Source organism: Perognathus longimembris, chromosome 2, assembly GCF_023159225.1.
Source record: "Perognathus longimembris pacificus isolate PPM17 chromosome 2, ASM2315922v1, whole genome shotgun sequence".
In the NCBI taxonomy this organism is placed as follows: domain Eukaryota; kingdom Metazoa; phylum Chordata; class Mammalia; order Rodentia; family Heteromyidae; genus Perognathus; species Perognathus longimembris.
Window position 1 is genome coordinate 6,922,052 of NC_063162.1, and position 14,741 is coordinate 6,936,792.

General features: G+C 61.7%; 2 protein-coding genes across 4 annotated transcripts; both read right to left on the bottom strand.

The window, feature by feature from the left end:
- Positions 1-866: 866 nt before the first annotated feature.
- Hmx2 (H6 family homeobox 2) lies at positions 867-8,209 on the bottom strand. 3 transcript variants are annotated; one of them, XM_048338077.1, is made up of 3 exons: positions 8,160-8,209; positions 2,403-2,674; positions 867-1,517 (listed from the first exon to the last, which is right to left on the bottom strand). In XM_048338077.1, exons 2-3 carry the CDS (start codon positions 2,671-2,673, stop codon positions 964-966), a joined length of 825 nt encoding a protein of 274 aa, XP_048194034.1. In that variant the 5' UTR covers position 2,674; positions 8,160-8,209; the 3' UTR covers positions 867-963. The 3 variants fall into 3 exon arrangements, with proteins under 3 accessions (XP_048194034.1, XP_048194033.1, XP_048194032.1); XM_048338076.1 differs by having other exon boundaries at positions 8,152-8,189; XM_048338075.1 differs by lacking the exon at positions 8,160-8,209 and having other exon boundaries at positions 2,403-2,739.
- A 4,399-nt stretch (positions 8,210-12,608) lies between these two features.
- Hmx3 (H6 family homeobox 3) lies at positions 12,609-14,368 on the bottom strand. Its single transcript, XM_048334857.1, has 2 exons — positions 13,960-14,368; positions 12,609-13,327 (listed from the first exon to the last, which is right to left on the bottom strand). The coding sequence occupies exons 1-2, from the start codon at positions 14,366-14,368 to the stop codon at positions 12,609-12,611; spliced, it is 1,128 nt and encodes a 375-aa protein (XP_048190814.1).
- Between the last annotated feature and the right edge of the window lie 373 nt (positions 14,369-14,741).

Sequence of the window (14,741 nt, forward strand, 5' to 3'; positions counted from 1 at the left end):
AGGCGGCGGCTCCAGCAGCCAGGCCCGAGCCCCGCCTTTGTCTTTCCCGGCGTGAGTCGGAGTCTGGATCGCCCCCGGCGCGCTCCCCACCCAGCCCGTGCCCGACCGTGGGCCTGGAGGGTGAGGTCCAGCAGCTCCAGCCCCCGGCCGCCCTTGGCCAGCGCCAACGACCACACGTTCAACCCCGGCCACCAGCCACACCCTCCGCCTAAGGAGAACCCGACCTTCCGAGACGCCGGCAAACTCTGCCTCCAAAAAGCCCCCGCACGCCTGCCCCCCTCCCGTGCGCTCTCAGGAAGGGCACTCTACCCCTCCAAAGTTAGCAAAGATGTTTAAAACGTCTTTATTTTCTTTTCTCTTTAAAAATATGTACAGATCTGAACCGCATCTCGCCCCTTTCCCATCCTCAGGATGAAGGAAACGAAAAGAGACGGTCAGATCGACGTCCACAGCCCCCGAGGGGGCCCGGGCGGAGCGCGTGTCGGGGCTCCTACCCACTGGTGTGCACACGGGGAGAGAAGGGGTGTGTCTGGTTCACTTGGTGTTTTCCAGGTTTTTCTTTTTCCTCTGCTAGCCAGAGCCAATCCGGCCCAAACTCCCTTCCTCACCCCACCCCTAGAAAATACCCCTTTCCAAAAATGGGTTCCAAAGCGCCTTGGTTTCGTTTAGGGGTAGAAAGAAAGCGGGCGATCTGGCATGAGGAATGCGGATCAAACACCCGGCCCACACAAACAACCAACCAAAAGCAGGGCAGAGGCCATAAATAAGAGGTAATGAATGAATACACATGGTGTATTTCTTAAGATTTCTGGAAACACGCCGCCGTGCTCCGGAGCACCGTGGACGCGGGGCAGGGGGGTGGTGCAGCCCGCGCGCCCGATCCGCGCGAGCCGGGCCGGGCGGGCGGCTGGAGACGGCGGCGGGGGGCGGGGGGGGGGGCGCACGGGGCGCATGGCGCCCGGCTCAGTAGTCCAGCTTGTTGTAGAGGTTGTAGAGCGGTAAGGCCGAGAGGTTGCTGCCGGGGTAGTAGAGCGGCGCGGGGAAGGCGAGGGAGCGCGGCACCGGCACGCGCAGCAGCGAGCTGTCCCGGAACACCAGCGGCATGCCCACCAGAGTCTGCGCCGACGCGTGCGCCATGTTGGCCGCCTCCAGCTCGGCCGAGAGCTGCCGCTTCCACTTGTTGCGGCGGTTCTGGAACCAAGTCTTGACCTGCGTCTCGGTGAGCTGCAGGCTGGAGGCCAGGCAGGCGCGCTCCGAGCTGCTCAGGTAGCGCTTCATGTCGAAGGTGGACTCGAGCTGGTAGACCTGGCTGCGCGAGAACACCGTGCGCGTCTTCTTCTTGGCGGCGCCCGCCTGCCGCTCGGCACCGGCGTCCCGGGGCCGCTCCGGCCCGGGCGAGGGCGAGCCCGCCGGCAACAGCCGCTCCTTCTCCTCCTTAAAGTCCGCGTGCGAAGGAGAGAGGAAAGGCGAGCGATCCGAGCCCGCCGGCCCCGCGCCGCCGCTGCCCTTCGGGGGACCTGGGGAGCAGAAGACAGAGGAAGGCCATCAAGTCAAAGAGCCTCGGAGCCCCCCTCCACCCCCCCCACCCCCGGCTCTCCTGGAGACTGGGAAGATGATGGCAGATGCCCGCAGCAACAACCTTGGGCCCGGTTTTTTTTGCTTTACCAGATCCCTCCTGTTCTGCCTCGCTCTCGCACCCAGACGCGAGCACCCTGGCCTCCGCCTCTCTTAAAGGCAGCAGCAGGTGGAGGAGGCCCGGAGGGGGTGGGGGGCGATCGTAACCGCCTTTGGAACCCCCGAGGGCTCGCCTGCAGCCCCGCGCCGTGCCATCATTTCACAGGCCGTTTGTTCGCAAGTCTACGCTTAAGGACCTCCTCGGAGGAAAAGGGGGCCCCCGGCTCTGAGACACACCGTGGTCAATCATCGCAGGGTGCTTCTTGCTACTCTTTCTGAGAAGATGAGACAGCCGGAGAAGGCGGGGGGGGGGGGGGATGCGCCAAGAGAGACGGCTACACCGACAGAACGTCCAGCCCTCACTCGCGGACCTCGTGTCCCCGAAAGAAAGTACGGTGTGCGCCCCGCGCCGCCCCGCGCCCCGCGCCCCGCGCCCCGCGCCTCGGGCCCGGCCCGGCCCGCCCGCCGCGGTCCGCTCTCCTCCCTCCCCACGCCCCAGCCGCGCGGGGTCCGTGCGCGCCCCCCCCCCCACCCCTCGCCCTCCCGCCTTCCACCCGAGCGCCGGCCGGGCCTCGGAGGCACCGGGGCGCGCGTGGCCCCCTCCCCGCGGCCTGGGACACCCCCCTCCTCCCCGCCCTCCCCAGCGACGGCAGCCGAGCCCGACGGGACGCGGCGGCTCGGGAGTCCGGGCGGGGCGCGCGGCCCGGCTAGCGGCGGGCGATCCTTACCCAGGCAAGGAAAAGGAATAGGGGGGTGGTGCTTGGGGCCGGGCTCCTTGGGGCCGTGCGGGTCTGGGCAGAAGCAAGCGGGCGCCTTCCAGCCGTCGTCCGGCTCCTCCTCCTCCGAGGACACCGACAGGCTGCGCTTCCGGGCCGGCCAGCCGGCTGGCTCCCGCGGTGCCTCCGAGGGGCCCCCGCCCAGGATGGACTGGATGGTGAAGCTGGAGACGCCGCCGGCCGCCGGACACCCCTTGCCGCCCACATCTTCCTTGCTTCCCATCCTGGGTTCATAAGAAATCGGAGGAAACCAAGAACTCCCTTTAGAGAAGAGGCTCTGGGTGGAAGGTGGCGCGGGCGGGCGGGCGGGCGAGCGGGCGGGCGGGCGGGGGGGAGGGGCGGGGAGCGCCGGGGGGGGGGGGGGGCTGCGAGCCCGGCGCCGCGTCCCCGCCGTACGGGGCACACGCGGGCGGGCGGGCGGGCGGGCGCGGGACGGACGCGCGGGGCTCCCTGCCCGCGCGGCCGGAGCTGAGCCCGCCCAGCCGGGAGCGGACGCCCCTTCCCCGCCGCCGGGCGGGCGGCCCGCGGGCCCCGGGCGGGCGGGCGGGCGGCGGCGGCGGGCGGGCGGCGCGGCCTCATTTGCATAGAGGTTTCTCCCCCCCCCCTCCTCCTCCTCCCCCCCCCCTCCTCCTCCTCCCCCCCCCCAACGCGGCCAATCGCAGCGCCGCCGAGCGGACCCGGACATTTTCAAAAAGCCCCGGCCCGGCACGCGGTGCGGGTGCGCCTCCCGGGGTGCGCCCCCCACCCCCCGAGAACCCGGCGGGCCCAGGACAGCTGGGGGGCCGCGACGCCCCGGGACCCCAGCCTCTCCTCCTCCCCGTGAAACCGCGAAGCCAGCAGACCCCGGCCCCTCCGAGGGGCTCCACCTGGCTGTCTCCACCGCCCCCCCGCCCTCCCCCCCAGGTCCTCACCAGCCCCCGTGGGACGGGCAGGGCTGTCTGTCACCTGCCCGCGTTGTGTGCGCGCGCGTGTGCGTGTGTAACAGCCCGGGTCCTGCACTGACGCTATTTCCCACCACTGCCTGCGAGCCCCCCGCCCCCTGCCACCGGCCCCAAGATCGGGAAGACGGAGAAGCCCTAGATCCCGTGCCAAAGATCCGGGTTCGAGTCCCCGCACCTCCGTTTACACCGTTAGCGTGCGCGCGTCTGTCTCGATCCAAGCTTCTCGGCCCTCGGGTGGAACAAACGCTGCGGCACCCGCCCCTGCCCCCCCCCCCACTTTCAAAGGGCTCCCCGGCTCCGGACGACGGCAACACCGAGGCCCCGCGCTGGCTTCCCAATCCTCTCCCTGGTGGCCCGCCGTGCGCCTGGCCACGTTGCAAGTGAACTTCACGGGCGGGGGTGGGGGGGGGGTTACACATCGCAGGGGTCAGAGTTGCTGCAAGAATGGGAAGGAGGCTGTGGGGACGCCGTGTTAGAACTGGGGAGTCCGTGCACCTATTGCCTGGGTGGCCGTGGACGAGAGCGTTCAGCTTTCGGAGCTTCCGTTTCCTCTTCCCTAAAATGCACCCGAGGAACCGCCTGCCTGCCTGCCTGCCTGCCCGCCTGCCTGCCCGGGGGAGGCTACGGCGGGGTCGGCGCCCAGGCCAAGCCAGGCCTGCCTGGCTCCCCCCTCCCACCCTTGCGGGGATCCTTGCAAAGCCCTGGCTCTGGCTTCTTTCGTTCCTAGATCGTTCGATCCCTGGTCACGAATCATCTCCGCACGAGCAAAAGGTGCGGGATGGGCCCCTGCGCTCCCCACAAGCGTTAGGGACCCCGGAGGCTCCCCCCACCTCGAGGCCTCGGACCCCTCAGCCAGGAGATCCCAGAGCCCTGCCCTGAAGGCGCACCCCCAAAGCAGCCAGGCGTCCGGAGAGGTTGGGGACTCAGCCCCCACGCGCGTCCGGACCCTGCACGGTGACGGTGCAGTTCCTTCCTAACCCGCGCCGCTCCCGGGTTATTGAGTAAAGCGCTTATAATATCATTAGCCGCGGTGAGTTACCGACTGGAGCCCTGCCCGTGGCAGAACTCTCCCTACTTAACTCCTGGAAGGGCTCGTTAATGGGCTAATTGATTAGGGGTCGGCCGCGCGGCGGAGAGGGGGGCGGGGACCGGGAGGCTGGGAGCCCTGGCCCGGGAGGCCGGCGAGGGGCAGGTGCCGGCCTCCGTCACCACATTAACCTCTTCAGGGCTCGGCGGTGGGGTCGAGACACATTACAAATGGTCAGCTTTAATCATGGTGTCAGCTCATTAACCCGGAAGGACCCGGCGCTGAAATACAATTTGTGCGTCCTCTGGTGCGCGCGATGCCAGCGCGGGCTCCGGGGCCTGGTCACTGCGGGCGCAGTGGCGGGGACAGGGGAGATTCCAAGAAAGGAGGGTCCACCTCCCTCGCTGACCTGTGGCGTCTCCAGGGCCCCCCTCCGCGGGGTGCTGCCTGGAGGCCACGCCCGCTGAGGGGAGAGAGGTGGTGGGAACACTTCGAACCTGGAAAGCACTTGGGGCCAGGGACCCACGACAGGCGCATCCTTCTTCATTTTGATCCTCTCAGCAAATGGGATCTTCACTCCCATTGTACAGACAGGCAAATCGAGGCTCGAGGGGGGGAAAAGTGGCAGTCCAGGGAGAGGAAAGCAAGACTGACGCTCAAGATTTACCCAGTGGTCAGATCGCCTCACCAGGTAAAGGGAAGACGACTCGAGTGTTGACACTGAGCCTGGAGAATGGCTGAAGACAGAAGATCCTAGCAATTAGGAGAGGGCCGGGATAGACCTACCTAGGAGAAACAGCAACTAGTCCCAACAACAGCCAGAGACTGGGGGTGGGGCAGGCAGGACCAGATTCCCCAGGAGTCCAGCTGGAGGATTCTAAACCACATACCTATGAAGACAGCTACCCTCCTCTCTCCTCTCCTCCGGGTTGGGAAGTTACAGGTCCGTCTGGCCTACATCTCCCCTGATATGCCGAGCGGTCCCCACAGAGGTGCTTTGTCCACCCTCTCACTTCCTCAGCCTCTAAACCACAGTGCACATGGTATGAGACTCTCACACATTCTCACTACTGCCGCGGCCACCACCACCACGGGACCAAGGAAGTGGGTGATGGGCCCAAAGGCCCAGGCAGGGAGGCGGTGCTCTGTGGCTCCAGGGTCTCAACTCTCCCCTGCTTCCCTAGACTGATGGATCACCTACAGTCCTGAGAACCTATAGCAGTCACTGGGAAGGGCCTAGAATGGCTAAGGCTTGACCTTCCACTACTGAAGCCACACCTTTTGGACATCTGGGGTGCTCCCAGACTTCCGGAGAGCACCCAGACCTTACGCCCCTCCTGGGCCTGAGCAACTCCAAATCTCAGGCCCAGGAGCCCTCAGCTGTGGAAACTCCACCCACAGACACCCGGGGTCCCTCTACCTTCAGTGGTGCAATCCTGCATCCTAAAACCACCCCCACATACCCACCGTGCCCTCCCAGCTTCCGATGGACTCCACCCCTCCCCACTTCACCCATTCAGCAGCTGCCACTCTATCAGGTGGACTTCTTCCATCTTTGGGGTGGCCCCCCTCCAGCTCCCCTAAAAATTACGTATCGCTGGATTCCAAAGAATGATAAACTTTCTGAGACTGAAAGAACGCTTTAAGTTTAGGTCCCAAGATTATGCCGCTGCTCAATATGAAAGCGGCCCAGAGCAAACTTGCCAAGGAGCCTAATAAAAATTGATCCTCTCTGCTCTGTGGCTGTGAGGAAATAGGCTGGCTGAGCCGGTAATAGTGGAAGAAGGCTCCCTCCAAATGACAGATGAAGTCATAAACAAGTTTGATCTTGGAATCAAGCTTCGATAAATATTAAACACAGTCTGCCCCCCCCCTTTTACGCGAGTGGATTATGATATATGGCGCGTCCAAACTTTAAAATAAGGAAATACCAGAGAAAATGATCTCAATAAATTTTCTAAGTATAAACGTTGATTATGTTTCGATTTTCATTCAAGGGCCTCTGCGGTTCGTTCTTTGGTGCAAATGACATCGTGCAATAGGCTTTTGGGGAAAAGGACTCCCTATTTGAAAAAGAGAGCCCCAGAGGTGTACAATTTATGTAATCTGCGGCTGGAAAATGAATTGTGTAATTTATTGGAAAACAGAAAGTCATGAAGATTGGATCAGCATAGCCAAAGCCCAACACCTCCCCCCCTCCCACATCCATCAAGTTCCAATTAACAGCCTAACCAGAGAGCTTTAATGGGTTTCCAATCTAGTGGCCTGATAGACTCATCAATTCCTCTGGGAGAAATTAAGAAAATCGACCGCCCCTTGGCGACGCAGTGTCATTCCTTTCTGCAACTATATGTCAAATTAAAAACACAATTAAAATTTAAACTGTTTCAATCAAAGGGTGCCCTGCAACCTATGTTTCACTTAATAGAACTTTGATGAAAATCTGATGCGTGCACTCCATCACCAAGGGCGCCAAGAGATGGGGATTCTTTATATTTCTTTAAGACATTCCTGCCGGGGTGAGGCAGCCAGGTAGCTGCACCTCACTGCTCCGGCCTCGGTGATGGGCGGAGTGCATTCTCTTCTGGCTCTCTCCCGAGCCTCGTGGCTCCACACATCTCCCTCAGCTCCTTTTCCTCTCCACCCACCGGAACCCGGAGGGATTCTTTCAGAACCTTGGAGAGCCAGACTTGGGGCATTTCCAACGCCAAGACCGCATCCCCAGAAGCAGCAGCTAAGCTAAGGATCTGGGCGAGTGTAACCAACACCAACCTCCCGGGGACTCTCAGAGGAGGTGCGCTGCAGCCCCCCCCCCCTCCCCAGCAGTCCCTGGCTTCCGGTCCCTAAAACTGCCCTGATGTGTTAAGGATGCTGTCGAGTATGGTGGTGGACGGACAGGGGTGGAGTCCCTGGCTCCAAGGAGGACTAGGATTGCGTTGCAGTCTGGAACGTAAGCCTCCTCAGCTGCAGCTCTGGACTGGGCTCTCCTGGAAGGTATGTGGGCAGGGGACAAACGCAGCCGAAATCCAACCTCGTTGGAGTCGCCCGGCAGAGCTCCAGAGTCCGCTCAACCTCCTCATCTCTGGAGGCTCTTCAGCTTCTTCCCCCTCTCCCGCCCCGTTCGCAGGTCAAAAGGTCACCGTCTTCTGTTCCGCACACACATACAGGCGTGCAACCCTTCCAGTACACTCAGCTCAAGGCTAAATCCCGCAAGGACTGCAGATGCACAAATAGGCGGGAAGCCGGGAGGAGGAGCCTTGCAGGCAGCTGGCCGGGGAGGAGGGGGCGTGCCACGATGGGCGTTGTCCCCAGGGGCTGCCTGCGGTGAGCTGGGGGGAACTCGGGTTCTTCCACCCTGTGCCGGCGTGCCGGCCCAGCAGGGGGACCTTTTCCTAGCAGCTCCACGGAGTTGTTTGTTGTTTAGATCTCTACCGGGAGGAGGACCCCCCTGAGAAACGGATCACCTGGTGAAGCGGGCAAAATGGAGTCTTGGAACCGACCAGGGTCCCACCCATCACAGGCTCAGCCCCACCGCCGCTCAGGAAGAGTGCTCGACGTGCGTCCCACGCCCACCTGAGATGGAAGCAAGTTGGAGAGCTGGCCCCTGACGCCATCACCAAAGGCCTCACCGAAGCACTTCGTCTTCCGACTAAAGAGCCTTGGACCCATCCCCACCCCATCTGGCTGACCAAGCTGGCTGGCGACCACAGAAAAGAAAGCAAACGCCACCGACCTTTTTACCTCCTCCTCCTCCTAGCTCCACGTCCAGGCCCCCAGGCCCGGAGAGGCAGGCGCTCTGGGGTTCACACCCCGGCTTCTTGACTGGGGCTGGGGCAGGGCCTGCTGAGGGGCATTCAGCTCAGAATGAGCGCAGTTGGCAGGGGGGCAGTTTATATCTGTCTTGCTGTTTTTGATGTACACACACCCGCTCTATTTACTACCAAATAAAAGAAATACATCTGTGTTGGCAACAGAAACAATTTGCGCGCTGACTCTGCGGTCTCCCGGGGCTCAAAGCTGCTCAGAGCGGCAGAGCCCGGCATTGTGGGAACCTCAATGTGGCCACAGGAGATGGGGGGGGGGCGGGGAGGTGGACACGGTGGTCAGCTCAGCTAGTTTAACCAGCTGGCCTGGATGGAAGCAGTGTGTGGCGAATCTGCTGGGGAGTTGTCGCTTGTGTGGCAGGTGGGGGGGGGGGAGCCCCGTGGCCCCTGCCCACCGACTCCCAAGATTCTTCCACTTCCCCTTAGGGCTAGGACTGTTGTGACCATCCGCAAGCTAGGGTCAGCTGAAGCAAAGTGTGCGGCGGTGTCTACCCCTCAGTCATGACAGCAATAGGAAGCATGCAAGAAGACTGAGGCTAGGTGTGTGTTGAGAAGTAGAAGTGTGTGTGTGCACACGTGTATGCGCAGTGTGAGTCTATCCAGGGTTATTTGCACGTGTCTGTGGGCACTGTGGGAAGGATGTAGCAACGGAAACGAATCATTGGCCTTGACTTGAAGGCTGAGTAGAGTGTAGATCCAGAAGGAGGTGGATTTGGAGTAAACAGAGAGAAGGCTGGAATCCATAATGTGAAGGATCAAGCCGGCTTCCTGGCTTCCCCTTGTGGAACGTCCTGGAGGAATATCAGGAAATTATCACCCTCCCCCCACCTGCCCCAAGTCTCCTTTGGGTGAGCGGTTCCAGCAGCTCCCAGAAATCCTTGCAGACACATAGGGAGGGTCTTTTGGGTGGAGGAATAAGATGTCAGTCAGACGTGACCATCCTATAAATGCTGACTTGGCTTCTCCTCACAGGAAGGCCCCAGAAAAACTTGGAACCAAACCTCCAATACTTCCTCCATAGATGAACTTCGCTGCTCCTTTGGCACTGGGAGAAATATCCAGACCCCAGCCTGCCTGGAGTGGATCTTCCCCACCTGCGGCTGTCGGGAGGCTCAGAAGGCTTAGCACCACGCGGCCCCTCCAGGCTTCCTTGGTGAACTCCTCTCTGGGGAGAGGGGGTGATGGGGGGAGCAGGGAAGCCCCCACACAGTGGGGAAAGAGAGGCCCAGGGGAGCAGGGCAAAGGCCAAACTATACCTGTGGAGAACCAGTCATTTCTTGACTTTGTAAAGACCAGGTCAGTCAAGAACCGTTTTCTGGAATCCACACAAATAAAGAAGTATTTTCTTGGCGTTTGATAACATCGTGTTCTGGCTGTAAAATCTGGGGACATGTTTGCTATTGCAACATTATTTTTAATGAGCTGTTACCGGCCTGTCCTGCAGTTAGTATTGCCAACAGTGAAAAGCATCATGGTGTTTGCAGGTAACACAAGGAACAACATATTTTGACCCCGAATTTCTGTTTAGTTTTAATTTCTGACACAAGCCCTCATTTTTATTCCAAACCAGAGAGAAATAAAGAGAGATTTATCTTTGCCGGGGGCCCAGGCTAACCATGCTGGTTGATGGGGGGGGGGGGGAAGCAGTTTTCCATCAACGGAGGAGTACAGTCAACAGGGTGGGCGCGGTAGAGTCAATTGTGTCCATTGAGTGTGAGCAGCTTGGCAGTGCACGGGAAGGCAAGGGAGAGCAAGCAGGCGCTCCCCAGCGGCGGGGCTCTGACGTGTGCGCCCTGGAATCTTCTCTGCCTTTCGGTTCTCTTCACTGCCACCCACTTTTGGGTCCCCAGCTCCTGCAAACCTTTAGGGACCGGAGCGTGTGCACACCCAACCCCCCTAGTCCACCCCCTGGGGTTTGAAGGCAGCTGGCTTTGCTCAGCTGTTAGGCAGCACCCACGCATCCATTTCTTGCCATCCAGCCGCTTTTCCAGGGGACGGGAACACACTTGGCCAGCCAGGCTGCCCGCCGACATCGTGGCGGCCACGAGCATTGGTCAGGGTGGGAAGGCCCACAAAGGTCGCTTTCCTGGCTTGGCGTGCTGAGGGGCAGTGTAAGCCTGGCCAGGGGAAGGGACCACAGCGTCACAGCATCCACAACCAGGTAGCATCTGACCCTGCCACTAGGCGAGTCAAGCTGCCAGACGGCCGGCCGAAGTTCCCAAGCCCAGCTGAAGTCTCCCTGTCCTCCAAAAAGTAGGAAGTGCCAACCCCACAGCTTGGTTGTCCCCTTTGGCTGCCCTCCAGCTATGGCTATACTCCAAGATCATGCTCCTGGTACTGGGGGAGGAGGGGGTGTCAAATGGAGCTGCAGGTTCTTAGCCTGACAACCACCCCCTCTCCCCCAAGCGCTCGGGGATCTTGCTGGAACCCTGGCTTGGAAAAGGGATGGGAGGCCTCCTCAGTCTTGCACTTGGAAATGCTGGTTGTCATTAAACTCACTTAGCTCATTTTCTCCAACTACATAAAGCTAGGCCTTTCCCTTCCCACTCTCCATTCTTCCCTGCTCCTAAGACATTTCAAGCCACAGAAGATACGGGGCAAAGAGCCTCCTTGGTCTCAAACAAAGCCACCTCTGTCTCTGCCGCCTGCTGGATTATAGGGTGTGTGTTCAGGACAGACTTAGCGCAGAGGCAGATGCAGACACACACACACACACACACACACACACACACACACACACACACACGAGTTTCCCAGATATCTGCTCTGGGAAAATTGATCCAAAGTCACACACTCATGCAACATAAAAAGCTTTGGTTTTTTTCCTCTTTAATTAATTCAATTTCACAACAACATTAAGTGTAACAATATTTTGTGGATTTTTTTTTCTTTTTCTTAAAAAGGAATCGAACCTGGGCAGAGGTGAGGGAGATTGGGGGTGAGAGGGGACGCAAACTACTGCAGAACAACAGGTGTAGCAGACAGAAAGAAGACAGATTGGGTGGCAGAGCAAGAAACCCTGCAGAAGTGGAGGGAGAATTTTTACAAGAAATCTGTACATTTATCAAATAAGTTAAGATTCTCCTAAATTGATTGTCCTTCACTTAAAGCGCTCCGGTATGTCTAACTCACCCCGCTGGGCTTCACTACCTAGCCTTGTTGCCTTTTCCCCCCTTTCCCCTGTCTAATTTTCTTTCTACACTAATTGACTGCCATATACTGCGGAAAGGGCTGTATCCCTCGTGGAGGAAGGAGCAAGACTCTGAAAATTTTGTACAATATTGCACAGGTCTAAGTACAATAGTTCCCGCGGAACAAAAAAAAAAAAGAGAGAATAAAAAGATATAGGTTAAAAAAGAAACCATTATCTCGCAAGAGGGAACAAATAGTGATAACACTAAAAATAACTTACTGAAAAGTGAAATTCTCCAAATAAATGGCAGTAAATAAATAAGACCACTCCAACCCGGCCCGCCCTAGGTGGAACTGTTTCCGTTTCTCAGCGTTCTGATTTTTTTTTTTTAAATTGTGGCTGTTTTGTCTCTTCCCTTTAAATACTTGATTAGAGGAGCCTTCCGTCACAAAGCGAGACAGATGAAGAGGGTGGTTGTCACAGACTTCTCTGGAAGAGAAAACGGACCTGGATGGGGATTCTTTAGTAGAAAGGGCTCAGATTCTGAAAACGGGGATGGTGGGGGGGGGGGAGGGAGGATAACTGGCCATGGGGAGGGAAACCACACCCACAAATCCAGAAATAAAGAGAATTACCCACAGATTCTTCCTCTGGATTCTGAAAATAACCCCAAGGGGAGAGAAAAAAAAGAACCTAGAGAGTTTCAAATTTTGCGCCTATTTTCCTTCCTTAAAAGAAAAAAAAATAAAACAGAAAGAAGCGACGGTGCAATGAAAATTTAGGGCAAGGACTACACAATCTTACAAAAGCTTCGAGCTGAAAGATTTGTCCTAGGAACATTGCGCGCGTGTGCGTGTGTGTGCGCGCGCGCGCGTGTTATCTTTCCCGTGTTCTGTTCACAGGACCCCAAACCAAAAGTAAAAAGAAGAAGCGCCTCAAATCCATGAGGGATGAATTGCACAAAAAAGAAAAGAAAAAAGAAAAAGGAAAAGAAAGCATCGCAAATACTTACAAATCGCTACCCACGGTGGGGGGGAAAGGGGAGGCCCGGGCGCCGCGCCGCAGCCAGCCCGGCTTCCCCAGGCCACCGGACGGCCCGGGGCGCCCACCAGCCTGGCCTGGCCGAGTGTGTCCTCCGGGGTCCAGAGAGGTGTCCGGCCTCTCCCCTCCCTCTCTCTCTCTCTCTCTCTCTCTCCTCCCCTCCCCGCCCCCCCCCCCCGTGTCGGGCCGGCCTCAGACCGGCCTGAGCAGCGGCACGGAGGAGACGACGGGGTGCGAGTAGTAGACGGGGTGCGGGAAGGTGAGCAGCGGCTGGCTGACGGGGACGGGCGCGCCCGCGGCCGCCGCGGCCGCCGCCGCCGCGCCCTCGGCCGCCGCGGCGGCCGCCGAGTTCTCGTGGTAGAGGATGGGCACGCGCACGATGCGCTGCGCCGCGGCGTGGCTCAGGTTGGCCGCCTCCAGCTCGGCCGCCAGCTGCCGCTTCCACTTGTTGCGGCGGTTCTGGAACCAGATCTTGACCTGCGTCTCGGTGAGGTGCAGCGACGCCGCCAGGCCGGCGCGCTCCGAGCTGCTCAGGTAGCGCTTCATGTCGAAGGTGGACTCGAGCTGGAACACCTGGCTGCGCGAGAACACCGTGCGCGTCTTCTTCTTGCGGCACGCGGGCTTCTTCTCGGGGCTCTCCGCGCCGCCCTTCTTCCAGTCCTCGCCGCCCGCCGCCGCCGCCGCCGCCGCCGTCCCCACCGCCGCGGCGCCCGCCGTCCCCACCGCCGCGCCCGCCGCCTCGCCCTCCTTCCGGCCTTCCTCCGAGTCGCTCTCCTCCAGAATGATCTCGTCCGGACTCTTGGAGTCCAGCTCCTTGGGATCCGGGTCGGCCTTGAGCAGCGGCGGCTCCGGGGAGTCCCGGTCGGTGCCGGAGGCCGGCGACGAGTCTCGCAGGAGGGCCTTCTCCGAGGCTGGGGGGAGACACAGACGGACGGACGGACGGACGGACGGACACGCACACCGACACGGCCGTGAGCGGGGGGCCCGGCGGGCTCTGCCCGCGCCGAACCCCCCCCCCACGCCTCTTTCCCGCCATTTCCCTCCCCCCCCCCACGCCCGGCCAGGGCTGAGGGGCTCCGGGTCCCCGGGACCCCTGCCCAAAGGCGCGCGCGGAGCGGCTGCTCCTTCCGCGCTCCGCTCCCCCCCTCCGGCCAGGAGCCCGGAGGCAGCTTCGCCCTCTGTGGGGGGCCACCCAGTCCCAGCCCTCCCTCTGACGCGCGTCCCCCCCGCAGCAGCCCGGGTGTCCGAGGCCACCCCCCACCCCCCCACCCCCACCCCTGCCCCGGCCAGCGGCCTCTCTTCCGGGGGCAGCGCTGCACCCGGGGCGCGTCGCTTTTCTCACCAAGTGGGATTGGACGCCGCCGGGGCCGGGCTGCGGGGCCCGGGGAAAAGGGGGCGCGGGGGAAGGGGGCCCCACCCCGGGATTGGCGGGTGTGTGTGGGGGGGATCCCAGAGCCCCACGCCGGGGAGCGGCGCGGGGCGGGGAGGTCCGGGGACGGGCCCGCGCGGGGTGGAGGAACGCCAGGGCAAAGGGTGTCGGTACCTTCTGGCCGTGGGAGGTGGGCGCCGGCGGGGGTCAGGGTGTAGGGGTACCACCAGGCCGGGGAGCGCTCCAGGTAGTGCGCCGGCAGGGCGAACCTCTGCGCCGCCGGGATCTCAAAGCGGGGGAAAGCCAGGTCGCCCACCTGCGAGAGCGCGAAGCCCGCGGCGCCCTCCAGGGCCCCCTTGGCGGCGGCGGCGGCGGCGGCGGCGGCCGCGGCGGCGGCGGCGGCCGAGGCCGGCGCGAAGAGCGTCCGTGGGGGCGGCTGCGGCTTGGGGGGCTGCCGGTGGTGATCCCCGTTGAGCAGGTTCTTGATGGAGAACGGGGATTCCTTGGGCGCCGGGGGTTGGGGCGGCGGCGGCGGAGGCGGCGCGCTGGCTGTGCCGGAGGCGTCCGGCCCGGGCTCCGGCATGGTCCCGCTCTCCTCCTCCTCCTCCTCCTCCTCCTCCGGGTCTCAGGGTGGGGGGGGTGGGGGGTGGAGGGGGGGGGGGAGAAACGGGACCGGCGGGCGGCGGGGCGAGCCGGCGAGCGGCCGGAAATCAGACCATAAACGGAACTCAACTACGGGGCACCAAGTCGGGGGCCGCCCGGGGCGCAAATCGAGCCGTGGGAGGGCGGGGTGAGGACCGGGCCGGGGCGGGCTCGCATGGGGGGGGGAGGGAGGGAGGGAGGGAGGGGGGGGCGGGAGCGGCCCTGCCGCGGCACCGGGGGAGCTCGGGGGCCCGGCGGCCGCCGCCGCAGCTCCCGGGGAGGAGGCGGCCCGAGCCGTGCCCGGCTTGGGGCTG

Excerpts from the sequence above, each read along its gene's own strand:
- Hmx2 (XM_048338077.1), bottom strand. The coding sequence starts at position 2,673 with ATGGGAAGCAAGGAAGATGTGGGCGGCAAGGGGTGTCCGGCGGCCGGC. Across the intron at positions 1,518-2,402 it reads TATTCCTTTTCCTTGCCTGG|GTCCCCCGAAGGGCAGCGGC; the intron begins GTAAGGATCGCC and ends TCTGCTCCCCAG.
- Hmx3 (XM_048334857.1), bottom strand. The coding sequence starts at position 14,368 with ATGCCGGAGCCCGGGCCGGACGCCTCCGGCACAGCCAGCGCGCCGCCT. Across the intron at positions 13,328-13,959 it reads CCACCTCCCACGGCCAGAAG|CCTCGGAGAAGGCCCTCCTG; the intron begins GTACCGACACCC and ends GTCTCCCCCCAG.